At 52.4% G+C, this 23,175-nt stretch overlaps 6 protein-coding genes across 6 annotated transcripts; 2 read left to right on the top strand and 4 right to left on the bottom strand.

The window, feature by feature from the left end:
* Nucleotides 1-2,752: 2,752 nt before the first annotated feature.
* Nucleotides 2,753-5,111, bottom strand: MYCGRDRAFT_92985 (uncharacterized protein; the record flags this gene model as incomplete). The annotated part of the gene is made up of 6 exons (XM_003852005.1): nucleotides 2,753-3,186; nucleotides 3,243-3,431; nucleotides 4,188-4,547; nucleotides 4,603-4,737; nucleotides 4,787-4,979; nucleotides 5,043-5,111. The coding sequence occupies 6 exons, from the start codon at nucleotides 5,109-5,111 to the stop codon at nucleotides 2,753-2,755; spliced, it is 1,380 nt and encodes a 459-aa protein (XP_003852053.1).
* Nucleotides 5,112-5,608: 497 nt separating this feature from the next.
* On the bottom strand, nucleotides 5,609-6,686 carry MYCGRDRAFT_92984 (uncharacterized protein; the record flags this gene model as incomplete). Its single annotated transcript, XM_003852004.1, has 3 exons — nucleotides 5,609-6,150; nucleotides 6,206-6,337; nucleotides 6,389-6,686. The coding sequence occupies 3 exons, from the start codon at nucleotides 6,684-6,686 to the stop codon at nucleotides 5,609-5,611; spliced, it is 972 nt and encodes a 323-aa protein (XP_003852052.1).
* Nucleotides 6,687-7,470: 784 nt separating this feature from the next.
* Nucleotides 7,471-8,100, bottom strand: MYCGRDRAFT_92983 (uncharacterized protein; the record flags this gene model as incomplete). The annotated part of the gene is made up of 2 exons (XM_003852003.1): nucleotides 7,471-7,919; nucleotides 7,971-8,100. The coding sequence occupies 2 exons, from the start codon at nucleotides 8,098-8,100 to the stop codon at nucleotides 7,471-7,473; spliced, it is 579 nt and encodes a 192-aa protein (XP_003852051.1).
* Nucleotides 8,101-8,679: 579 nt separating this feature from the next.
* MYCGRDRAFT_92982 (uncharacterized protein) lies at nucleotides 8,680-9,455 on the top strand (the record flags this gene model as incomplete). The annotated part of the gene is made up of 3 exons (XM_003852719.1): nucleotides 8,680-8,719; nucleotides 8,770-8,895; nucleotides 8,947-9,455. 3 exons carry the CDS (start codon nucleotides 8,680-8,682, stop codon nucleotides 9,453-9,455), a joined length of 675 nt encoding a protein of 224 aa, XP_003852767.1.
* A 172-nt stretch (nucleotides 9,456-9,627) lies between these two features.
* Nucleotides 9,628-12,264, top strand: MYCGRDRAFT_109348 (uncharacterized protein; the record flags this gene model as incomplete). Its single annotated transcript, XM_003852720.1, has 4 exons — nucleotides 9,628-10,733; nucleotides 11,141-11,227; nucleotides 11,424-11,495; nucleotides 11,778-12,264. The coding sequence occupies 4 exons, from the start codon at nucleotides 9,628-9,630 to the stop codon at nucleotides 11,800-11,802; spliced, it is 1,290 nt and encodes a 429-aa protein (XP_003852768.1).
* A 3,313-nt stretch (nucleotides 12,265-15,577) lies between these two features.
* On the bottom strand, nucleotides 15,578-16,456 carry MYCGRDRAFT_92980 (uncharacterized protein; the record flags this gene model as incomplete). Its single annotated transcript, XM_003852002.1, has 3 exons — nucleotides 15,578-15,913; nucleotides 16,157-16,245; nucleotides 16,414-16,456. The coding sequence occupies 3 exons, from the start codon at nucleotides 16,454-16,456 to the stop codon at nucleotides 15,578-15,580; spliced, it is 468 nt and encodes a 155-aa protein (XP_003852050.1).
* Between the last annotated feature and the right edge of the window lie 6,719 nt (nucleotides 16,457-23,175).

The following is a 23,175-nucleotide window of genomic DNA, read 5'->3' as shown; positions in this document are numbered from 1 at the left end:
GGCGGCCACGATGGCAGAGGCGATTGTGAAGCTTCTGGTGGCGAATCTGGGTGTAAGCACGGTGCCTGTGCAGGCGCTGTCAGAAGACATGCAGACAACTTTGCGAGCAAAGATTGAGGCTCATACCGGAAAAGTGGGCATGGATTCATGGAAAGAGGGATGCTTGGTCTCGAAGGCCAACAAGCGGGATGCGTTGGTGAACAGGTACGATGGAACTGACAAGGACGGAGTGCATGCATGCTCGGATTGTGTGGAAGGAAACTGCCGTGCATTTGGCAGACGAGGGAGGCGCTGACGTTGCTGCCACTGCCAGAGAAGGACAGGACGAAGGGAGCTGCGGCCGGTGACGCGGGATGGTACTGGCAGTGATTCCGTTCGGACAACTCCGTTCAACTGCGATGTCCTCCGCTCATTCGGGCTACCGTCCCACTTGTGCTCGAACGGAACTCTTACTCCTCCAATGTACTCGAACAGATTCCAAATCCCAGGCTCCCTCGCTTCTTCTTTACTGGTACCCACTCGACGTTCATCTCCCGTTGCGGTCGCACAGTCCGAGCTCTCGTTGTCGGATTTTTCTCTAGTATCCCTGTGATATACCTCGAGGTTCTACCGCCGGTCAGACCCTCCTTCTGGTTCCAATTCTTCCAAGGTATCATACGCAGAGCGTTCCGACAAGCCAACCAGTCGCTTGGTACCTTCGACTTCCGCGGAGAGGCGGTTCTGCTCGCCACTAAGCGAACGAAAGAAATCGACATCACTTGTGGCGACGATGAGTGGATTCACGAGCATGCGAGCCCCTTTCGAAGCCACTATCGTTAGGCTACAGACTTAGCCACTCAGCCGGCGCTCCCGATCTTGTCGGGACACACCCGTACCCCGTCAATGGCGCAATAGACTATGCGTACCGTGGAGGGCAGTCTTTCTGGCCGAGCTGACCATGCGACAGTCTACTTCCTCCAGCTTCCAATGTCCTCTGCATTCCGCCTACCGCCGAGCAGCGCAGTCGGTGAAAGAAGCTTGAGGAAAGACATCGCAACCATGAACGCTCGATTCATCTTCAAGACGATTACCAGCACAACCGTATCACGCTACCTCATCCTACTGCGGGATGCTCGGCTCCATGCTCTTCTCTGCTCCGGCGATCCGAAAGGAGAATACGCCTTCGACATGCTCTCACTCCGCACGGCCTCCCTCTCTACCTGCGGGGACGAAGGCCTTCTATCAACCCCATCCTTCGCCGGTGAGGAGAGCGGCGATATGCTCTACTCGTCGTCTACTGGCGTGGTTGTCGTCTCCGTCTCAGAAGAGGTCTTTGCCTGCTTCGCTACATTCCGTATCGCTCTCCTTTTCGCTTCTCATGCGACTCGCGCGACTTGACATTCATCTTGCTCTGCATTCCCACAGTCGAAATACTCAGTACGAGAGTTTCTCCTCCGATGTTTGCACCAACCACCTGAACCACGCCCTTATTCCAGCTGACCTCGTCTGGCATGTCCCGATTCATCGGCCCATAGAAGCCTCCGGCAAAGCAGTCATTTCACAGATCTCTTCCGTTCCTACGGAGGGGTGTTCCTGCTTACTGCTAAGCGGACTCCTGTGTCCGAGTGGGAGGGAAGCGTCGAATGGACGAGTGCCGAGGAGTTTGCCCAGCATGTCGGCGGGCTATGGTCTGCGACTGACGAGTGGGCATGCGTCTGAGTCAGGTCTTGCTCCTCTCGATGAAATTGATCCGGACTGTGCCTCTTTTAGGCCAAGCCGCTCGTCTGGCGAGCCTGGCGGCCAGGAAACGAAGGCTGCCGACGCAATAACACCTTGCGCAGTCGGCTGTACTACAGGCTACAACGAGGCATGCCTCTGGAGAAATAGAGGCGACACGGAATCTGCGCAGATCGACAGCAGAGTGGGCTTACCCAAGATCCGTACGACACCGCGCCTGGCGGCCCAGCTACTTCGCCTTCTCATACAGTTCTCGGCTCTATGCAGTCAGCTGCCTCGACCTACTGCTCTTCCTATGGGGGTGAGGTTCTCCTGTCCGTGATTGTCCTGGTCACTTCGACATTTGCAGAGAAGCGTTCCTGCTCACAGAGTCACTCATGGCGACGAGAACACCCAAGAGCGTTGGAGTCTTTGTCCAAGATGCTATCATCAGGCCGTAGACTTGATCGTTGATACAGCGATCGCCATCATACTGGAACACACCTGCTCCGCGGCAGAGGCATGGTAGTCTCAGCGAACGGTGGAGGGTCTCCATTGTGGAGTGGACCAACGACAAAACCGTCTGTTCCTTGTCGCTTCTGACGTCGACACCTCTCCATGCTCACCGATAAGCTGTGCGGTCGCTGAAAGAATGTCAGGGAGCTTTAATATTTGCAAATCGCAAGGTATTTTTGCGCTGGACCATTCCTGCGATAAACTTTCTCCTCTCTGGCAAGCGTCAGCTGCGGGAACATTGGCCTGCGCGCCATTGGCATGGTGACACCTGTCGTATTGAGAGACACCTGTCGTATTGAGAGGATGTGGCGTCAGGACATGTTCAGTGCTATAGTCCGCCGGGGCATCAGAAGGTGTCGGTCACACGTTCGGAATTTCACTGGAATATAAGAGGAGACACTTTCATTCGGCCTCAGCATCATACTGGCAGTGCAGCCAGGTAAACTACCGAGTTTCGCGGTCTTTTCCTCATGCCCCAAGGAGAGGCGAGCAAACGCGGCGGCTCTTCCGACCACAGCAGCAAACCCGAACAGCCACCGATTCAGCGACGGTCAGCAAGGAAGTCGCTCAAAGCGGCGGCCTCCACAACCGACAGGTCAACGACATTCTGCATCGCATCCTCCCGCCACTCGGTCTGCTCACGCCACAAGTACTTCGCAGCGTCTTCCCCATTCTCCACCGACGTCTTCCGATCGGCCGTACGGCGGGCCTTCATCATCGCCACCTTCTTCGCCTTTCTTCCAACCTTCTCGATACACTCCCGGATCGTACTCTCCTCCACTTCGAGCACGTATCCTTCTCCGTCCTGCATCGCAACGACTGCAGCTTTCGCCTGCTCAATATCCTCCTGCAGCTTCCCGTACGTCCGAGCACCCATACTGTGCTGCGCATCGGCAGCGGTCAAGCCTCCCGGCACCGTATCGTGCACCTCATCATCCACCATGTCGATGACGTTCAGCACCTGCCCAATCCCTCCTGTAACAGCAGAGTCAGTCTGGTTCGAATAGCCTCAATCGCAATGTGCATCTCACTCTTGCCCAGAGCTTTCGCCTTCAGCGGCGTCGGTCCCAAGAGAAAGGCGACCGCCGCATCTTCCAAGCCAGACTCAACCAAGCCGACCCAACTCAAGGCGTTCACCGCATGCTCCTCATCTCCGGTACCGACTTCGTTTGCCGCGGTCGCGGAGGCGTCGGCCAGGCGGGATTCGACGTCAGGAGAGCCTACAGCATATTGGCACAGTCAGCGTGTGATCATCCTGAGAGTGCAGGCCGACTGACCGAGACGAGTCGCAGCCACAGAGGCAGTCAATTTGTCGACCGCGTCGTTCCCGTTTGCCGCCATATCGTAAAAGTTCCGCCGAGTCAGTCACTTCTCGGAGAAAGATCTGCCGGACAAAGTCAGCATTCGCACATCACAATCTGCTCATGCCAAGGTGATAATGGTCTTACTTCTTCGAAAGAGAGGGAGACGAGAGTCACAGAGGTTCAGAGCAGAAACCGCGTTTTGCCGGATGTTGTTGTTGTGAAGTTGCAAGTTTGCAAACGAGAGCAACTTTCGAAAGAAGGCCGAAGAACCTTGGCGCTGCATGCATGCAAACGGGATGCCAAATGAGTAGAAGGGAGACGACGCATGTGGAGACTGTTAAAAAGCATGGACGTGGAAATGAGCGCTTCTCATTCATGATTGCTAATGCTGCTAAGCTGCTTGTCCACATGGACCATGGTCGATGTCCTGATGATGGACAGCATCCTCTTCAAGCCACGCCTGGTTCGGCACCATGAATCGCAGTCACTCGAACCTGACATTGTTCGCATCCTGCTGGAGGAAGACAAGGAGACAGTCCACCACCACCTCGCGCCACTCCATCTGTTGGTACCAGAGGTGAACTTCCTCCGACTTATCCGCGGATCCCTCACGCTCTCTAACGCGCAATTCTCTCTTGACCTGCACTGACCCCAAAGCGGCTGCGATCTTACCCTTGCACGCGTTGAACATTATCTCCGTCTGGGGTGAGTTTTCCTCAGTTTCCTTCAGCGCTGTCTCGCTTTTCCTCAAATCCGCCATCGCCCTGGTATATGGATGCTTCTTGTCTTCGAGAGCCTTGTCCGGGGGCAAGACCATGTTCAACCTCTTCTCGTCGGCGGTTTCCACATCGTCTCTCGCTGTGGACAGGAGCACCATCGACACTTTTGCGGTTTCCACCGCAGTGTTCATCTCTCTGACCTTGGCTTCAGTCAAGCTGACTGCCCTATCGTCCTCGCTCAACGTGACTGGTGCAGTATCTTGGATGTGCCGATCCACACGTTCCAGGATGGATAGAGCTTGATCGACCGCAGCTAGTTGGAAGAGTCAGATCATGGAGCGTACAAGCAAGTTATGGGAAAGCCTTACTGCTGTTCAGGACCTCGACTGTGCTGGTGAGGGGGCATGGGGCCTTCAGGAATGCGACAGTCTCTCTGCGAAGCTTTCGGAAGTCGTGGTCGGTGATACCAGCGCCTATCAAGGCACTCTTGGTGTTTGAATCCTCTGCGTTCCTGTTAGCTCGCACATCTCAGCAGTCACATGCTCGACTTACCAATGTCGACGCCGGTCATACCCGCAGCCAAGCCTGTGAAGTCGTCGTCCGAAGCAATGCTACGGCCATCATGGTAGTCGCTGTCGTCCGAAGCAACGCTACGGTCATCATGGTAGTCATCGTCCGAAGAAGGCTCGTCGTGGCCGTTCATCTCTGAAGCCTCTGCAGAAAAGTCACTGCTCTGCTTGAGCTCCTGTCAGTCGAAGTCAGTATCTGCAATCCTCTGCTCGCGGTACGAACAGCATGGGGCACGTACTTTGTCTCGGAGAGAAGAGGGCGACAGCGAGTGTGCGTCAGTCGAATTGATGACGTGCAGAATCGCCATCCTTAGAATGGTTGTTGTTGTAGTGATGGAGCTCGAAGCAGCAAACAAGCGCTGAATTCGAGAAGCCAAGAGAACCTTGGCGTGCTGCAACCAAGGCGCCGGTGACGATGATTGCAAGCATGTGTGAGCGTCTGCTGATCGAAAAATGGTTCATGGCCTGGGTGATACTAGCTCAATGCCTGCAATGAGCATTCTTCTGCCTCGCATACGCGGGATGTGAGTACATAGGCCTGCTCGCCATTGGCACGGTGGCGCCTGCCGTATGGGGAAGTAGCGGCATCAGGGTGTCGCCGACATCTAGCGCTGTGGTCGGCTGCAGACGAGATCACAAGCAACTGCGTCATGAAGGTATCATAAGGAGGCGTATCGGGCACACATTTGAGACTTGACTTGATATAAGAAAAGACGCTTTCATTCGGCCTCAGCATTACGTCGGCAGTCAAGCCATGTAAACTACCAAGTTTCGCGGTCTTTCTTATCAAACGACCTCATTCGACTCAGGTGATGATGATCGCTCGGAACTTCGCCACCTCGTGGTCGAGCCAGAGCAGAAGGCCGTCGACCACCTTCTCACACCACTCCATCTGCTGGCGCAGGAGGAACAGCTGGTCGCCCTCTTCCCTCTGCATCGAAGTCTCACGCTGGCCCCTACGCTGGTCAAGCATGGTCTTGATGACGCCCGCAAGTCCCTCAAGGTCGCTCTTGAGAATGCCGATGCTCACTTCCGCGGGCGCCAGAATTGCCTTTCCATCCTTCAGTTTGGACTTCTTCGGCAGCCAGTCGTCCCTCAACTGCTCTTCCAACGCCTTGTTGTCACCCTTAACCAGTGCCTCCTTGAGCAATTTGTCCGCCATCGCCTCGTTCTCTTCGAGTTGCGGCAACTTCACGGCATTTTTGATTGCTTTCGCAGTGTCCAATACAGTCTTCATCCGGTCGATCCTGGCCGCAGTCAAGCTTGGCTGCTTGTTGACCAGAAGGGGGGAGGCCTGGATATGACCTTGCATTTGTCCGAGGAGCGTGCAGACCTCGTCGAAGGAATCTAGCAGGATGCAAATCAGTGGATGTACCGAAGGAGAGAGAGCGGAGGCGCTTACCGGAGGTCAGATACTTGGCGTTAGCACCGCAAGGAGCCGCAGCGAAGGTCGCCGTCTCATCGGATCTGCCTTGAAAGTACACATCTGTGTTGATGCCAGCGCCGGCCAGAGCAAGCCTGGTATTCTCGTCGGCTGCGCACGAGAGTCAGTGAGTGCGTTTGGAAGATGGGCTGTTGTACTGACGAATTTCGAACTTCACCACCTTGCTGAGCCTGCCGTCGTCCACTGCTTCTTTGAAGTGGAAGTCCTCACTCTCACTATCACCACCAGCACTAAAAGTCTCACTGTCTTCCTCGTCGTTGTCGTCCTCGTTGTCCTTCTGATCATCATCATCGTTAGAAGAGACGTGGTCATCGAGCGCATCTGCGCTCTTGTGGGCAGGCTGATCCTCTGCAGCATCGACCTCGTCGGAGACTGCGATATCGTTGTCGAGCCCAGGCTTGCGGGAGGCCGGCGCCTCGGAATGCTCCACCAAGCCCATTACCACTTGGAGGCGATGCTGTGAATTTTGATCAGCACTTGGAATCGGTAGATGTGATGAGTCAATGATAGCCATGTGCTTACATTGCTGAGGTGAGGATGGTTGCAGGGATAGAAGAAGTCGATCGTTCACAAGGCGGAACGAAGACTTCAGGGTGTTGTTGGTGTTGTTGTAGAAGTAGATGCTCAGAAAGCGCAGCGACTAAGTAGAAAGGGAAGCTTCTACAATCAAGCTCTTCAAACCGCGCTAGTGCTGCAGGCTCGTGAAAAAAAAGTTCAGGCCCAATCAGTCTCTGCGAAATCCAGGCAGACACGCACGTGGGCAGTGATTCCGTTGGAGCTTACGGATACTTGCTTAGTGAGTCATATCCTGTTCGCAGGCTTACGATCGACATGCGAGAAGTGACATGGACGCATAGGGAGCCGCTAGCAACTGGCAGAGACAAGAGGGCATGGCGGCGAAACCATGGTTTACGGCGTGTGCGAAGGCGGCTGCTACTCTTTACTGCTCAGCGGAATAGAATGTCTTTGAAGATACAAGCGCTTTGCAAGTTGCAAGCATGAAGACAAGGCGATTATCGTGATTACATAAGCCGGCATGTGATAGTCTCCCACCTTCCGAATCGGGAAGGAGGATGGTCAGCAAGCTCACGAAGATGGTATTTCTGTGAAGTGGACATGTCAAGAGGAGAGGAGATTCCATACTACTACAGCCCGAGCTACTTCGGCCATCAGGCTCAAGTTCTTAACCGTCATGCCGCCAGAGCTGTCCCAGGTCAGGACAATCAGGCGAAGACTCGACGAGCCATCTCCGACACTTCAAAATCGACCCAGGCAAGAATTCCATCCATGCCCATCTCGCGGAACTCCGACTGCTCACGCCACAAGATATCCGGATCTCCCACGCTCTCCGCCATCACACGCTCGCTCTTCCGCAGCACAACCATCGCACCCACCTTCTTCACCGCCTTCTCGACCTCAGTCATACACTCCAAGACCTTCTCCTTCGCAGCACGAAGCTCTTTCTTCTTCTCTCCATCATCCCCGCACTTTCCTTCCAACTCCACAATCTTCTTCTCCGCCTCTTCCGCCGCTTCTTTCAACTTCACCAACACCTCAAACTTCTTCGTACCCATACTGTACTTCAGCTCGGCCGGAGTCGCAGTCGCAGGAGTCGTACGCAGGACCTCGCGGTCAACCTCATCGATCAGGTTCAGCACCTCGTTGCGCGCGACTGTCGATGGCTTAGTAGATAAAAACGGAGTAAGGGAAGAGATCAGCTTACCACGACCCAGGTTCCTGCCATTCACCGGCACCGGCTCGAGGACGAATATCATCGTCGCGTTCTCCAGCTCCGTCAAGTCCAGAAAGTCGAGCGCGCGGGGAGCAAGCGCGGTCGTCGCAGAGGCCGCCATCTCGCAAGGGAATCCGCCGAAGCCACGAATTCCGGAGGCAGATCTGCAAAGTCATGTCAGAAAGCGTAGCAAGTGAAGCCGGCGGTGATGATGAACTTACATTTCTCCCGAAGAGAGGGAACGAAAGCAGACGGCGAGGAAGATCAGGCCACAGGGAGGGAAAGAGCGAAGCGGGAAGGACAGCTCGATCAGCGGTGTTTGTTGATGTTGTTGTAGAAGCAGAAGTCAAGAATTCGAAAAGTTCAGTCCTCAATCGCCGACCTCTCGGCGGAGTTAATGCATAAGTCCTTGCACAACAAGTCGACGTCTTGGCGTAAAGCTCGTGTTTGTATGTTTCAGATCTTGCGAATTCTTCCTTCATCACACAACAACACACTGAATCTCGTGTCGAAAGCTCTTTTCGAATTCTCCGCTTGATCCCTTCTGCGGACTGCTGTCTTCTCGTCGACGAAGACTTTCTCTCCTTTTCGAAACTGTCAGTACCTCACCAGCTACTCAGCTCAATCCTCACGCTTTCACCTGCTAATTTCGTTTGCAGCTTTACCTCCGTGATTGAAGGCCTCGGTGGAATTTCTGAAGATGTCGGGCGTGGCTGCGGGCATGGCAGAGCTTGCGATTAGTAGGTCACCTCGACAACGATCGAATTTTCACATGCTGACATCGGCGTAGGCGATAGACTCTCTGAGCACGCGGTGAAGGGTACCGTCGGCGAAGCGTACTTCGACGATAAGACGGTGAAGCTGTACGACTTTGCCTTCGGGCCGACCAGCGTGAAGGCGAGAGACCTTGACGACGGTGAGTCTCCCATCCACATACTCATGCACATCGACTGACCAATATTCCCAGAGGCATGGACCGAAGTAGTGACGATGATCGGCCTCGTGGATCTGGAAGCGAGCCGCGCTGCGCCGGCGAGCGCGACCGCGCGGGATTTGCAGTTGAGCATGACTGCGGGGCGTGTTGGACTGTTGCGAGAGCGGCTCGCTGGCGCGAAGCAAGCGTTGATGATGATTCCTGCTTTGGAGGAAGCCGTGGTGAAGGCTGAGAAAGACTGGGTCGAGATCGGAAAGAAGAACTGGTGGGAGGTTGACCGCGACGAGGTTGCACGGTTGAAGCTCGTGCTTGGGGTGAAGAGAGCGGCGTTGGCTGCGGCGGCCTCGGCCGTCCCAAATTGCAAGAGGCAGCTGGATACTTTTGCGGAGAGGGTGAAGGAGCTGAGGGCGCTTCGCGCTGAGCAGCGAATGAGTGAGGATAAGAACTCCGTCGACTTCCTCTGGCGCGAGGTGATGGAGTGGCGGGAGAGCATGGTCTCGCTTCTTCTCGCCTCCCTCGAGGACGATAGAGTCTTCGATTAGCTTCGTTCCGCTCGTCTCTGAGCTCGACTGACGATAAGGTTATGAAATTTCGGCCTTTGGTCGAGATCGCTCTGGCTTTCGAGAATGAAGAAAACGTTACCCTGTAATACTCATTGTACTCGTGTCATGATGCTCTAGACAAAGTCAATGTGCACTTCTGTTCTGCGTCACGATGAGCTGGAAACCCTGGAACGCAGCAAAGATGAAGCAAGCCGAGGACGCCTGTGGTAGGTTGACGAAAGACCGTAATTTGGCGAACGACGACCGAGATGAAGCCTTCTGTTGTATGGTCGAGGGGAGAAACGAGCGCGATACATTGAGGCTCGATATTGAGACTGTGAGAGACGAAGCTGCAGAGGCGGATGGGCACCTGGCGCGGCTGGACAGTCGAGCCGTTGATCTGCAGTTGCAGGTCCGTTCCTTGATTAAGCGCCGCGACTCTCTGGACAAAGAGACCTTGACCTTGAAGAGTGCTTTGTTGTCCGCGAATGAGTCGCTGTGCAAGCAGAAGAAGGCATTCGAAGCAAAAGACCTGGCCTTAAATGAAAAGACAGGGGGGGCGGCGGAGGCCCAGAGGTTGTTGAGAAGCTGCAATAAGAGGGTTATTGAACTCGAACAATCCGCGGAGACGAAGGCGGGTGAGCATCGGGACAAAATTGAGGAAGTCCGCGGGCTGGCAGAGGCCCACCGTGGCTCCGTTGAACGTTACCGACATAGCCTGCAGACCTTTGCAGATACCGCGAGACGGGCTTTTCTGGGGGCGGGACAGCGTGCATGTGATGTCGAAATGCTGCAAAGGGAATGCTTCGGTGGCGAACTCTCTGAGAGTGGACCGACCTGCAGCGAGCTCCCGAAGTCGATCGGCGGATGTGAAATCCGTTTTGGGTCTGCCGCAAACGAGACTGCGAATGATCTCGCGGCGCTGGCGAGGCTGCACTCGTTGTTGTACATCGACGGAATGCAGATCCTGGAGCAACTCGCGATGACTCGGATTACGAATGAGTCGACCGGAACGACCCTCGCCTTGATAATCGATAAAATGCTGGCACGCCTGGAGACACGGCGGAAGGTGACCGGATCGATTCTCGGCAGGTCTGGAGACTATGGAGCCGCTGAGCATACCAGTCGTACTTTTGCGATGATCGCCTTTGGATGCCTCTGTCTGCTTGTGACGCTGCGGACGGAAGTCCCGCTCTCTTCCGTCGCCTCGTATTGTAAGAGGCTCGAAGTCTTCGGTCGGCGCTCGAGGATCGTGGCTATCGTTCTGGACTGGCTCTTGTATGTTTCTGAGCGAGGCGTTACTGGCCCGCCGGATTCTCGGTCTTTCCTGGTCATTCTCGGTCTTTCCTGGTCGAGCCCTGAGTACTGATGGTGGAGATATCGTGTTCCGCGATAGGCAGTCTGTACTCGTGGCGACCGGGGGGCGTCGGGACGTGTATGGGCTTGGAGACATGGGGCGTGGGTCGGAACCGATGGTCTTCCTGTTGAAACTGAGTCGAGACGGTTTGAGCACGACGTTGCGGTTGAAAGGACGGCCGAGTGTCATTGCGGTCCTGAATACAGGTCTGAATAGAATGGCCTCGTAGGTAGTAGCATATATCGTAGCCCTAGCTGTGGAGACACAAGCAGAAAGGGATAATTAGTCGATCCCAAGCAGCAATTGATCTGCCGAAGGCTTCATTCAGTGCTGCATCCGCGAGACCTCTCCTCGACACTCAAGGCCGCGATGAGAATGGCTGTCCAATGATTGGTATGGAAGACAAGACATCGAGGTGAGTCGGGGCCGGCAGTTCCCATCTTGATTGCTGTCACTGAATCTTTGACTGTGCCTTGCGGTGTCTGGCGGCGCGCTGATCTTCAGCATTCACGAAACGTTTTCTTGCGAGCTTCTCTTCTTCGGTCTCGGTTGATGGGTGTCGGGGTGCCATCTCAGTGCTTCAACGAGACAGCACGCACTCTAGCATACAGTATATGCACTTCCAACCGTATGAGAGTTGTCAAGGATCAGCTACGGTACGAAAAGACGCAGCGCGAGGTGAGGTGTGTCGTCATTCATCATCACGCGTAATTGAAAGCATGCTAGGAGGACTTTTCAGACCGTCCGGCCGGTGAATTCGAGGCGACAGCTCTTCGATCTCCTTGCCTCCTTCATCGCTCTTCCACTCCTCACACTCCTTCCGAAAATCGTCACGGCCAGTCCTTTCTGCCTCGCCCTATGGCCGGCTCTCGCTCGAACGGGAAATACGATCGCCAGCGCAGCTCAGACAGGAGTGATCGGAATCTCCAAGAGCACGAACATGCATTCTAACACTTCCCCACCAGGATGAGCCGAATCTCGAGACCATGAACATGCATTCCACACCTTTCCATCCCAGAGACAATCCAAGGTTCAACTGCACAGCTTTCAGTTGCATCGTACACAAATCTGGCGGCCAACCGTGCCGTCGATCTGGTCACACATTCACAACAAGCAGCCTGCGGCGCGAGATGGAAGCTAGGCTCAATTCCGTTCTCCAAGAGTTCTCTCGAGAGTGCTTCGATCTCGAACGGAACTTGCGATTCCCGTGGGAACTTCTCCTTCGATGTTGTTCGGCCCAAAGAAGCAATTCCACAACTACTCCCGCGGGGTCATTTCAAATCCGTAAACCGATCGACTTTCGACCTCAATGCTCATTAGTGTCCCAAGGCATGTGGTCCTCTAGAAGAGCAGCGTGCAAACCCCGCAAGCCATATTCCGCTTGTATCGTTGACCTGGCCCTCCTTACCGGCAGTTCCCATCGAACTATCGAAATCAAGTTGGGGGATCAACAGTGCCAGAACTGATCGACAATGATGTGCCGACAACCGAAGCTTGTTGCGCAAGGCTTGTTTGCATCGTGGCGTTGCTAGCAGCGATCACGGTCCTTATGCATCATCAAGCGACCTCCTATCTTCACATCACTTCAGTCCATTCCGAATCACTGCCATAATCCTCGGCATGAATCCCACGTTTCGATCAAGGAGATTGAGCGGCAGGAACATCGAACAGTCCACGATTCTTTGGCCGATACATATGTGCTCAGAGTACTATTACGCTCGTAGCAACCAAAAGAAAATCTCCTCTCTTGTTTCACAACTCAACCCGTGCCTTCACTCCCTCAAAAGCTCCAACCACTGCGAAGATTCTGACCGCATCACACATCAACAATCAAAATGTATGCCCATCACTTCCCACATTCTAACCACCAACTAATGACGAGCTAGATGTCCACCGCGCAATCATTTTACATTCTCGCATCCCACCTCTACATTGTCCCTTGGACGAGCACCGATCGTGCCCAACGGCAAACCGTTTAATCCTCTCACTCACGTCTCTATCATACGTGACAATCCATTCTGCATCGTCAGTTCAGAGCAATGACCCATGTATGGCTTGAAGCAGCGAGGCTCGACGGTTGGGCGGCTAGGCGGCCCGTAATTTTAAGCTCCATCAGCCCTACTATAATTTCTCCCCACTCTACACTACCTTAGGGTACCTTATTCTGTTCAAGCCTATCCCACCGCTGAGGTGTCCACACCTTCATCACTTTTACGATTGGCCGCTGTCACACCAACTACCCTGGCGTCCAGGACACAAAACCTTCATCACGTTTATCCCGTCCTGCCCACATCATACATCGATCTACCATCGTGCCACCGATCCCTCACTAGGACGATATTAGAGCACACAGCTGGACTCGCTCATCGATGCCTATCCACCTCCCTCGGCATCTACTCCAAACTACGAGCTATGTCGGAGTTATCTCTCCCTAGGGCCTCCAGAAAGGACAAGAGCCGAGAGTCATTCCGATGCGTCTCGCGGAGCTGGAATCGATCGTTAAAAGAGGCATTGCATTGCAGTAGAGAGGTGTACACGGACGATCTAGCGCTCCACTCGGATCGAGGTTTGCACTAAGTTGCTAAGACGGGACATCTTTGTAAGCTGTTAACTGCATTCTCGACTGCTGCTGCGGCCGCAATAATACGGCCGCTACCACCTATCGTCAGTACTACATGAATTAGGCTACGTTAAAAGACTGCGGTGGTGCAACACCTCCCCTTCAAGAGCCTCGAAATGTAAGCTTTTAACATCAACCGCATCACTAATCCACTTCCGGTCTCGTACTACCTATCTTATCTGTTACTATCTGGAGCTCAACAGTATGTGAGGGTGGAATCGGACAAATCTTTGGGTGCCAGTCACGAGATGTGGAAGCTCGTATGACTACCTCCGACTGGCGACTGCAGCCTGTATACACGACTGGCGTTTCCTCTGCGGACAGACGCGAATGGTACAGCACCCTCTTTCGCATTGTTGGCTCAAATCCATGGCTAGACCAGCCGTGTTCAGCTTCGCGACAGCGGTCTCTTGCTCCCGAAGTTCTCCTTTTGCTGGCATCTCACGACCGAACGACTCTCAAGCAGCGAATAGGAGCACACCTAATAGTTTATGTCCATTTTGATTCGCTTACCTTTGTCACGTCTACATTCTGCTGGAATGGATTAGACTACTGGAGCCAGACATCGCGCTTCGTCACAATTACATCACATCTTGGCTCTCGTATGCTTAATTAACGCTCCAATCTGTGCTACTAATGCTGCACATCGCGGTACTGCTTAGTGCTATGTTCGTTTATCCTGCTATCTACTGAGAACATGCCAGCGGTCGACTAAGCTTATTAAGACCGAGACTTACCTTCTTGCCAAAGTCTTAGACGTTAAACGACAATGTCCTTATAGCAGATCGGAGACGAGGCTTTGGTATCGCAATGTCATTCGCCTTGTTAGTATACTATACAGTAATCTCGCCGTGGATTACGGACCCGCCTTCTCGGTATGATTGACTGCGTCTCCATCCACTCGCGACACTCCACGCAAAGGACATGTACTTTCTCCGCTTACTCTCCTATCCCTTCTAAGCCACCAGGACTGCTTACGCGCCGTTTGGACCTTTGATGGCTGTTCTGGGTCCAAACCTTACTCCCGGCAAAGGCGTCAGCCTAAGGTACCCCACCGATTGGCAAGTCCTCAAGTAGACGATCGTCGATAGCTTGCAAGTAGCCTGTATCCCAGCCTCGCCACCAGCAAGACATTTCTCGGCCATTAATCAACGACTTTACCAAGCACCTCGTGTATGTGGCATGTGGATGAACACTCGTCAATGGCACGGAGACAGACCAGTGGCTATGGCTGGTTGCCACTGCAAGCAAAAAGTGGTCGGCGTAGTCTTCTCGACCAAGTCATCACTGGATTAATACACTGGAGTCGAGTACAATTAGAACAGGCACAATGCAATCCACCTTCCTGTCGCTGTGACATCTTAACAGAAAGCAACGATGCGAGCTCCACCTTCCTGCCTACTAGATTTCGCTTTCAATTCGCTTACGAATGACTTCCGGGTTGTCTCTTCGCGTCGATGTCTTTTCGAATCTTGGTTCTATACCCGCACACCTCTAATTCTTCTTATGCGCGGCTCCACCGCCCGCAGTCACAGCAAGGACGCTGTACCTCCCTCGTGCATCCGCCACCTCGAGTGGTCGTCTCCATTATCCGCCACTGCTGATTGGTTTTCTCTGCTTGACGCCATTTATTGCGAAGTCCCACTTATTCTCGGCTACTTCTATTGAACTAAGCGTCACCCTTCCGACACACATACTGTGTCGTTCGCCGTAGTAATCATCTGCGACACAACCACTGCCACTCATTGCTTCAAATTGGATAACACCAGCGAACCCCATTTCTCTAACGCCGCTGTAAGCGAAGCTTTATCTCCGACATCTTCGAGTGGGCTAAGGTCTTCACTCCCTCTAGGTATGCATAGCGATAAGCCTCGAGTATAGCAGCGATCGAGAGGCAATACCTGCTACTCCTATGCCGACCGAACTATCTACCGCCCTTCTATACCTACCACAACTCCCTTAACCCTCGAGTTGACTTTCTCTGATCCCGCATCGTCCGCCTCTGCACTACTAGCCAAGTCTCCTATCTCCGCCCCTCCTACGACCGCAAATTCACCCCCTCCCCTTAAACGGACACGAATTCATCTCGGACTTCTTTAGCCGCAACGAGACCTCAGCTCTCCCGATGCCCGAAGATGTATGCTACTACAAGCGTATGAAGTACGCCGCCGACAAGTCTCTGCTATCTACATCCACCTCGTCTCTGACACCCTCCGCGCCCAGCTCTAGAGGATTAAGCTCTGGCGGCCAGAGGCAAAATTCACCGTCTAACTCCAAAGGGCAGCCGGAGATCGACTCTCCAAATACGAAGCCGAACTCCTCCGCAACAGTAACGACCGTGCCGCGGCAAACAACGACGTAAGCATCACCCCGCGCACCGGCAAGAAGAACGGCAGCATCTTGTCGAGTGCCAACGCGGTAGAAGTCGAGCACGCGGCGTACGTGCGGGATCACCTGGCGGGAGAGAACCGGTCGGCCTAGCTATGGAGAACTAAGCAGTATCGCTTTACCCTCCAACTGCAGAGCGCAGCCGCAGATTATTGTGGCGATTATGGGCTGAATGCACTCCCTTCGATGACATTGCCGCCTGGATCTTGTCGGATCCACGTCTCCTACCAACTATGTATAGATACGTACAAGATCACAGGTCAAGTTAATATCACACGAGGCATTCGACGATGAGCGGAGAGATTATCATTTTTTTTCGCACCAGAGGAGACACACTTCCGCTATTCGCAGCCGATTCTCGAAACCCACCCACGCCGACGACCACACCATGCTATCCATACCATTTGCCCGCTCCGCGTAGAGCACTGTCGTGAGGTTAGTACCATATGAATGCTGGCTCTCGTCACGGGTACTTCTAGTTTGCAGACCGAGCGCGGACGATTTTAACACAATCTTCAGCTCACAGCCGGGGGCGGTGCGCAGTATCTGCCTGTTATCCAGTCCATCAGGCGTACCCAGTTTATCAGGCGTACCCATCTTCCGATCGCCCTCGTACTGCGCCTTACGCAGCTTCATCTGTGACGATTGTCTCCTCCGTTCTCATTACTAGCTTACGGCTCTTGGTTCTGTATATAGGCTTTTACTACCGCAGAGGCGAGTAATCTGTTATACCGAAAGAGGAGAGTTTTATATTCAATTCGCAGACCCACTACACTCACTCTAGTAACCTGCTCCTCCAACAGACTTAACCGAAATTACCCGCTATTACTCCAGCTGCAACGCAGCGACGGCTGCAGCAAGACGTCCAACCTCCTCCATTCCATGCACGACTACTGCGATGTCCTTTTCACACTTCTTCCTCTTCTGCACCATTGCCACCACCGCCTCTAACGTCGGCCGCTCCGCCTCCGGTTCTCCGTTCGGGTCCTCGTCCGCCTATAATGCCGCTTTGCTAATCTCCGCCTCGCTATTCAAGCGCTCGAGCTCGACCCGCATACGGTCCAGCTCCCTTTGCAAATCCGCGCGCAAGGTATTATAAAGACCTAACAGCAGAGTCGCCATTTTGGATTTGGGTCTGGGCAGGCCGTTAGCAACATCTAGCAATACCTTCGTCTGCACCCTCCGGGAGTAAGCTTACGGCGCGGCGAATACTTTTCGTTCGCGATGCCAGGCAGAGTGCTTGCAAACGGGAGGATGTCTGAGTTACTTCGATATTAGTCGGACATTCTTAATGCAACGGAAAACACACTCACAAAATCGAAAAGAGCGTTGCGTCCGAGGTCGATCGAAAGGCGGACCGCATGTGGTGGTGGTTGTTGTTGGCATAATCGAATTCGCCGCGCCGCCGTTGACAACAATGCCCTTCAAGTCTTGGCGCGGCTCTAAACCGCAACAAGTTGAGTTGTGTTACGTCGCAGTGCAGGAGCCACGAGGGTCCTATAGTTCTGCAACCGACGCGGAATGCTTCAAGTTGCCGTAATCGCAGCTACATCGCCAGCATTGTGGATGCCATTTGCGGTGTCGTCGTGAAGATTGTTGCGGTGATCATCTGACCCAACCTTTGGTAGTATCTTCGCCGCCAGTTTGGTCTATGGCAGAAGTACCCAATCTGTCACCTGTGCCTTAGAAGGGGTCTCCCGCAGCTCTCGGCTCGCTCGACTCACTAGTGGTGCTCCAGCTTTCGTTGTGGTTGGGAGAGCTTGTGAGATCGTAGTTGTTGTTGCCCAATTCCGGAGTCCAGATTTCTCCTGGTATCTAGTCTGCTCGCTCCTTTGGTTAGCCCAGGCTCGTAGCTGGCGACGCAAACGATGGCACGAATGCGGAATTGAGTTAACCCGGCCTATGCTTCTTCTAGAGACCTCCCTCGTTCTCTTTGACAGTTATAGATCCAAACTGCTAGTGGCGTGGATCTGGTGGAACATGTGAATGTTGTGCTGGGATAGGTAGCTCGACGATCGGTGTCTGGTCGTTCACCGCGGGTAACATGTCGTCTCCTGCTGCTCTACCGACCCCGTCATCGCTATCATAACAACCATCACTAGAGCCTTCGTTGGATTTAGGGTGATCGCCAGCACAAATATTCCCAAGCAAGTCGTCCAAAGACTTCTGATCACGATTAGAAAGCCCTCAACTCTCACGCCGTTCTTCCAAGAAGTCGAATTAAGGAGTGATACATCTACTCCAATATCTCTGACAGAAGCTTTATCCGCGCTATAACTATCGTCGTCGGAGCCTTCGTAGGACACATGATGCTCGCTAAGATGGACATTCCCTAGGAAATCCTCTAAAGCCTTTTAATTACGGTCAGAAAGCTCTCTACTCTTATGCTAAGAGCGCTTCTCTGCTAAAGAGTTCGAGGGCTGGACGATAGCGCACATGCCTGTACGAGGGCAAGTAACCGGTTGCCAAATATTATACTCTGACATACCTTTGCGATCCTCGTGCTTGTCGATCTTTTCCCAAGTCCCAGAGACATGCGGGTTGTCGTACGTGGCCGTGAGACCGTTAGTAATTGCGTACTATTTTCACTATCTCTCGTGTTTGCCACTTGCAAGAGATGCTCTTTCTGCCCGTCAGATGCAGCAGTCTGGGCCAGCCCAACCCTCCTGCCGATGTATTGTCCCTCGCGGACTTTCCTCCATTCCTCCTTATTTAACGCACGCTCTGTTAACAACGCAGTCTCCTCTCTGTGCTCCACCTCCTTATACCGCTTTTCCTTATCGCACCATATCGATAATACCATCCTCGTGCATTGGAATTCCTCTTCCTCTCAATCAAACCTTGCCCTACTTTCCCGATGTCGTCGCTGTTGTTTGTTTCGAGCGTAACTTTAGCGGCGTGAATGTAATGCAGCATTTGCACGACCATATGCGGCGTCCGTTTCGTTCTACATGTAATCCAATGCCCTTCCAAGCCAATCTTTCTAAGCGACGGTCCGAGAGATATCGTCTTTAGCCCTTGGTTACGAGTGCGACCGTATTAGCAGGGATTTCCATTTTCTGTTTACTTTTTGAGTAGTTGGTAGGAGCCCATATGTAACGAATAGCGTACATACAGAGGAGGATGCAGTAAACTCCAAAGCGGATTCTGACGCCGAGTTTGTCGTGTTCAAGTCCGTAGGCGAGTCAGTCCGGCAGCTGAATGGCCTGTATTCTTATTAACCTGTATTCTCATCAGCCTGGAGGCTACGGCCAACTAGTACGAGGAGCGGCCATCAAAGCTGTTTCGTTGGAGGAGCAAGACGACAGTGTCGGGTCAAAGCACACAAGGCACATTCGGACAGTCTACATATGCCTCTGCCAGTCTCGAGTTCCACATGCATCTCCTCCTCATGCTCGCTCAGTCAATCGCGTCCACCGTCCTACTCCCTGCCAACCCGGGCCCCCGGCCTAAGTTCCGGACGAGTTCTTCTACATCGCGGATACCGCCTCTCACCACTACCAACTTCGCAGCACATACCGCCTGCATATCCTCCAGCGCCCAGATTGCCTTAATTGCAGACCTCCGGCCCTCCTTATATCTTCCCTCCTTACCCTAACGCATCCTTAGCGCTATACCGGCTTCGAAGATCTGCCGCCCGAATTCGTTCTCTATCTCTTGCAGTTTCTTACACTCTACGCGCAACTCTCCGAGCAGGTCTCCATATCGCCGGCGCAGTATATCTGCCATCTCGAGGTCGTCTTGCAGGAGTGCAGCTTGGGTCCGATATTAGTCAGCTTGTCATATGTGAAGGTAAGAGGCATATGAAGGTAAGAGGCATATAAAGACCCACCTACAGGTTTGCCAGCGACTTGCCACTGCTACTGCTCGGAGTTTTCGACGGTGTATCCTTTCGATATGTCAGTATGCGTCAATTTATGGTCGTGCGATCCACATACCGAGCCTTAGTGCCGGGTCAGGAAGCGATCGGTATCCGAACCCCCTTGGTGATAGTGTTGCTCCAGAAGTTAATAGTGTATGCGCTGCGCAAGCTGACGACCTAGCTACGCTAGTTCAGCCGCGCGAAATACCTTAGCAAGCCCATTGGCCATTCAAAGATTCCGCGTTATTGTCGCCGGCGGAGCACCCTCGCCTACACCAACTAATACATTCCTATCGCTCTTAGGCAGACCGAACCCCTTTTGCATTGTCGACGCATGTGCAGTTCTCTTTACTCCATGGCTATGTCAAGTGCCCATCGGATCGCGTCTCCTCATTTCGGCCGACGTCGTTCCTAGCTCGGCCTTATTGTTAAGACGCCAGTTGGAGAACCCTCTGGTCCATTTCCGGATGCACATTCGATGCCACTCGCGCCCGGCGAGACCCGTAGAAATACCAATCGTCTAATGCGGCTTTAGGATGGCCTTCGAACGAGCACCACGGGAACTCAAGAAAGCCGTGCAACAGCTCATCGACGACTTTGCCAAGCTGAAGTCAATGACACGAGACTGTTAGTTTGCGGGTCTGCAGCCATCGCAGCATCGCTACCCTCGCTAGCGAGACCGCCCTTGTGATCGGTGCTGTCGCGAGTCTGGCCGTCCATTTCAACGCCGATGGTCTCTTGTTTATTGCTCGAAGCTGTTGCGAGTCTGACCGTTCAATTTAGCGCCGATGGTTGGCGATCGCCTGCTCTTACTCGAAGCTCTTAGTAATGGCCTAATATTACTCGAAGTTGTCGCTACGCTTGTGCTTGACGCCGCTGACTTCGTCGTAAAACACTCGGATGATCTTAAGCAATTCATAACTAAAGGATCCTTTAGCCTGCAGCACGGTACTGGACATCTTTCTTAGGAAGTTGCACGTCGCTTCTTCTAAATCTCCTGACATCGAAGCAGTGTCTGGATTTAGGCGACCATGGTTACACACCCTGACCAGACTATGCATTATATTATGAGAGTGATGGAGGACGATCCTCAGTTGAGCCAGACGACCTATGGCATATTAGCTCTTCTCTGTTATGGATTGTATCGCCCGGATCAGGCTTCGCATTAAAGATGTGGGACTATGGTCGTAGTAAGCGTAATGCAGTGTCCATCGGTTTCCGAGGTAGTGCTCGAGGAAGTTAGCGGGCATCGCGACACCGCGTCGTTGTGCTACTCCTGGCTATCAACGCCGTTCGTATTGTCCGGCAAAGCGATGGAGCTATCTACCAGCACTTCATAAAGATGACTTGAAGTGACGTAGCTGTAAATGCCTCTTGGCATTTGCTGGAAGCAGCTTAAACCCGCGGATCCATCGGCTCCCGTCTCACGCTATTCTCGAAAGCAGAAGGGGTGGGAAATGCCAAGCTAAATTCGAACTCCAACTTTCCTCTCTTAATGGGCTGACCAAAACTACAACACGTCTACTACTACTACTACAACATAAATAGCGACTAAACTAAGTTACCGTCGTTACCTCCTGTGCATTCTCTTTATTTTAAGCTATTAACATTGTCCTTACTATTAAGAGCGGGTGCGCAATTACTCCTCAAACTTTTAAGCCTCCCGTACGTAGAGACGCAGCCGACTTTCTTTTACTAAGACTCGTAGGACTCCCTAACACGCGTTATCGACGACTCTACGCACAGCAGCGACTATATAAACGATAGCGAGCTATCCGACCTCCCTTAGAGCCTCCCTAACGACGCGTACTCGTAGTTTTAGACATAGTTACTACTATCCTTAGATATACTAGAGCCGGAGCCGGAACTACTAACAGAGACTTAGGTTATTACTCTAAGCAATAGGGACCCTACTAAGGAGGCTATATAGCGTAACGGCGACGATAACAATACTAGCTATATACTTATAAGAAGACGTATAAGGGCGTTGTCGACTAAGGGCGTAGAGGCAACAATAACGCCGGCTAAACGAACGAGAAGGAAGTCGGTAACCTTTACGCTTCCTCCTAACTATATTAGCAGCAATATAGTAGTGCCTCTAACAAGCGGCACAGCAGCTTAAATGCTACCTAAAAAGGCACCTTAGACGGTACCTAAGGGCACGTCTTATACTGCTGTAAATGCTATTAAGAGGAAGGCCTAAGCAGCTAATAAAGCTACTAAACTAGCCGTTGCGAGGGCTGCAGAGGTCGCCGCTAATAAAGGGCCTAAACTAGCTAGCAAGCCGACATCGAAGAGGGCTCTAAGTCTACTACTATAGAGCTCTAATATTGCTAGCAAGTTACACGATCTATCTATTAATATAGCTAACTAACCTTGTTATGTTTTTAGAGTCGTCCGACTACGATAGCGCCGTTAATACGTAGTCTAAGGAAACGTTAAGCTAGCCTTTATAGGACGCTTAGCCGCAGTTAACTCCGGTGCCCTTATCGTCCTTAAAACGCCTTAAATCTACCTCTACGCTATTAGAGCAATACTCCGTCCTTGTTACCTATAGGGTAACCTTTAATAGTATTAAACTTAAGGATCTTAGCTATATATACACTAGTAACCGAGTACTACTCTAGGATATAGTTATAAAGGCAAGGGGTTTAGTAGCAGGGCATGTATAGCAGCATAGCCTTAAAAAGCGGCTTGTTAATCGCTCTGCAGAGCTAACTGCTTATAAGTATAGCAAGGGCTAAGAGAAGGTAGATATTAAATACAACGAGGACACTAGTATCCTAACATTTATAAGGGCATTAGATCTATATATTATATACTTCTTAGGTTACAACATAAGGCTCTTAATAAACGAGAAGTAGCAGAACGTTAAGCTAAACGCTAGCTCTACGCTCGAATCCGACGACCTTATACTATTAGAGCCTAGTTAAGAGCCGATACTACAGAAGGGAAGGAAGCTAGCTAATAACCGTTTAAAGGAGGCATTTATTGCTACCGAGGGCATGTTTAGCAAGTTGTTAGCTGCTTATAAGTGCTATAATAGGCAGTATAGCACCGGTGCTAATAAGACTATATAGTAGATTAGCTGTCTGCAGTTTCGTAGCTATTACTATAGCCTTAAGGCTAAGCACCTTATAGACTAGTATAATTGCATTAAAGCTAACACTACTACGAGGGATAATATGCCGTAGCATATCGTAGAGAACGTGCTATAGATAAATAAGGATGCTACAAGGGGCAAGAAGAAGGTAGCAGTTATAGAGCCGCTAACAGCACAATACCCTTAACCGCAGCCGCCGCTATATTAGTTAATGCCGCTAATATAGCCTTAACAGCCTACCTTGCCGGTAGCTACTACGGATACTTTATAACGTAGCAGTCTACTAGCCCCTACTATAAAGCAGGCTATAGATAATCTAACTAACGTTAAGAAGTACTGTTAATAGCTTAGTAAGAGGCAGCCGCCTATAGCCGAGCGGCTAAAGACAAT

The sequence above is a fragment of the Zymoseptoria tritici genome, chromosome 5 (assembly GCF_000219625.1).
Source record: "Zymoseptoria tritici IPO323 chromosome 5, whole genome shotgun sequence".
Lineage (NCBI taxonomy): Eukaryota > Fungi > Ascomycota > Dothideomycetes > Mycosphaerellales > Mycosphaerellaceae > Zymoseptoria > Zymoseptoria tritici.
Note: the sequence above shows the minus strand (reverse complement) of the source record. Positions and strands in the feature narration are given on the sequence as shown.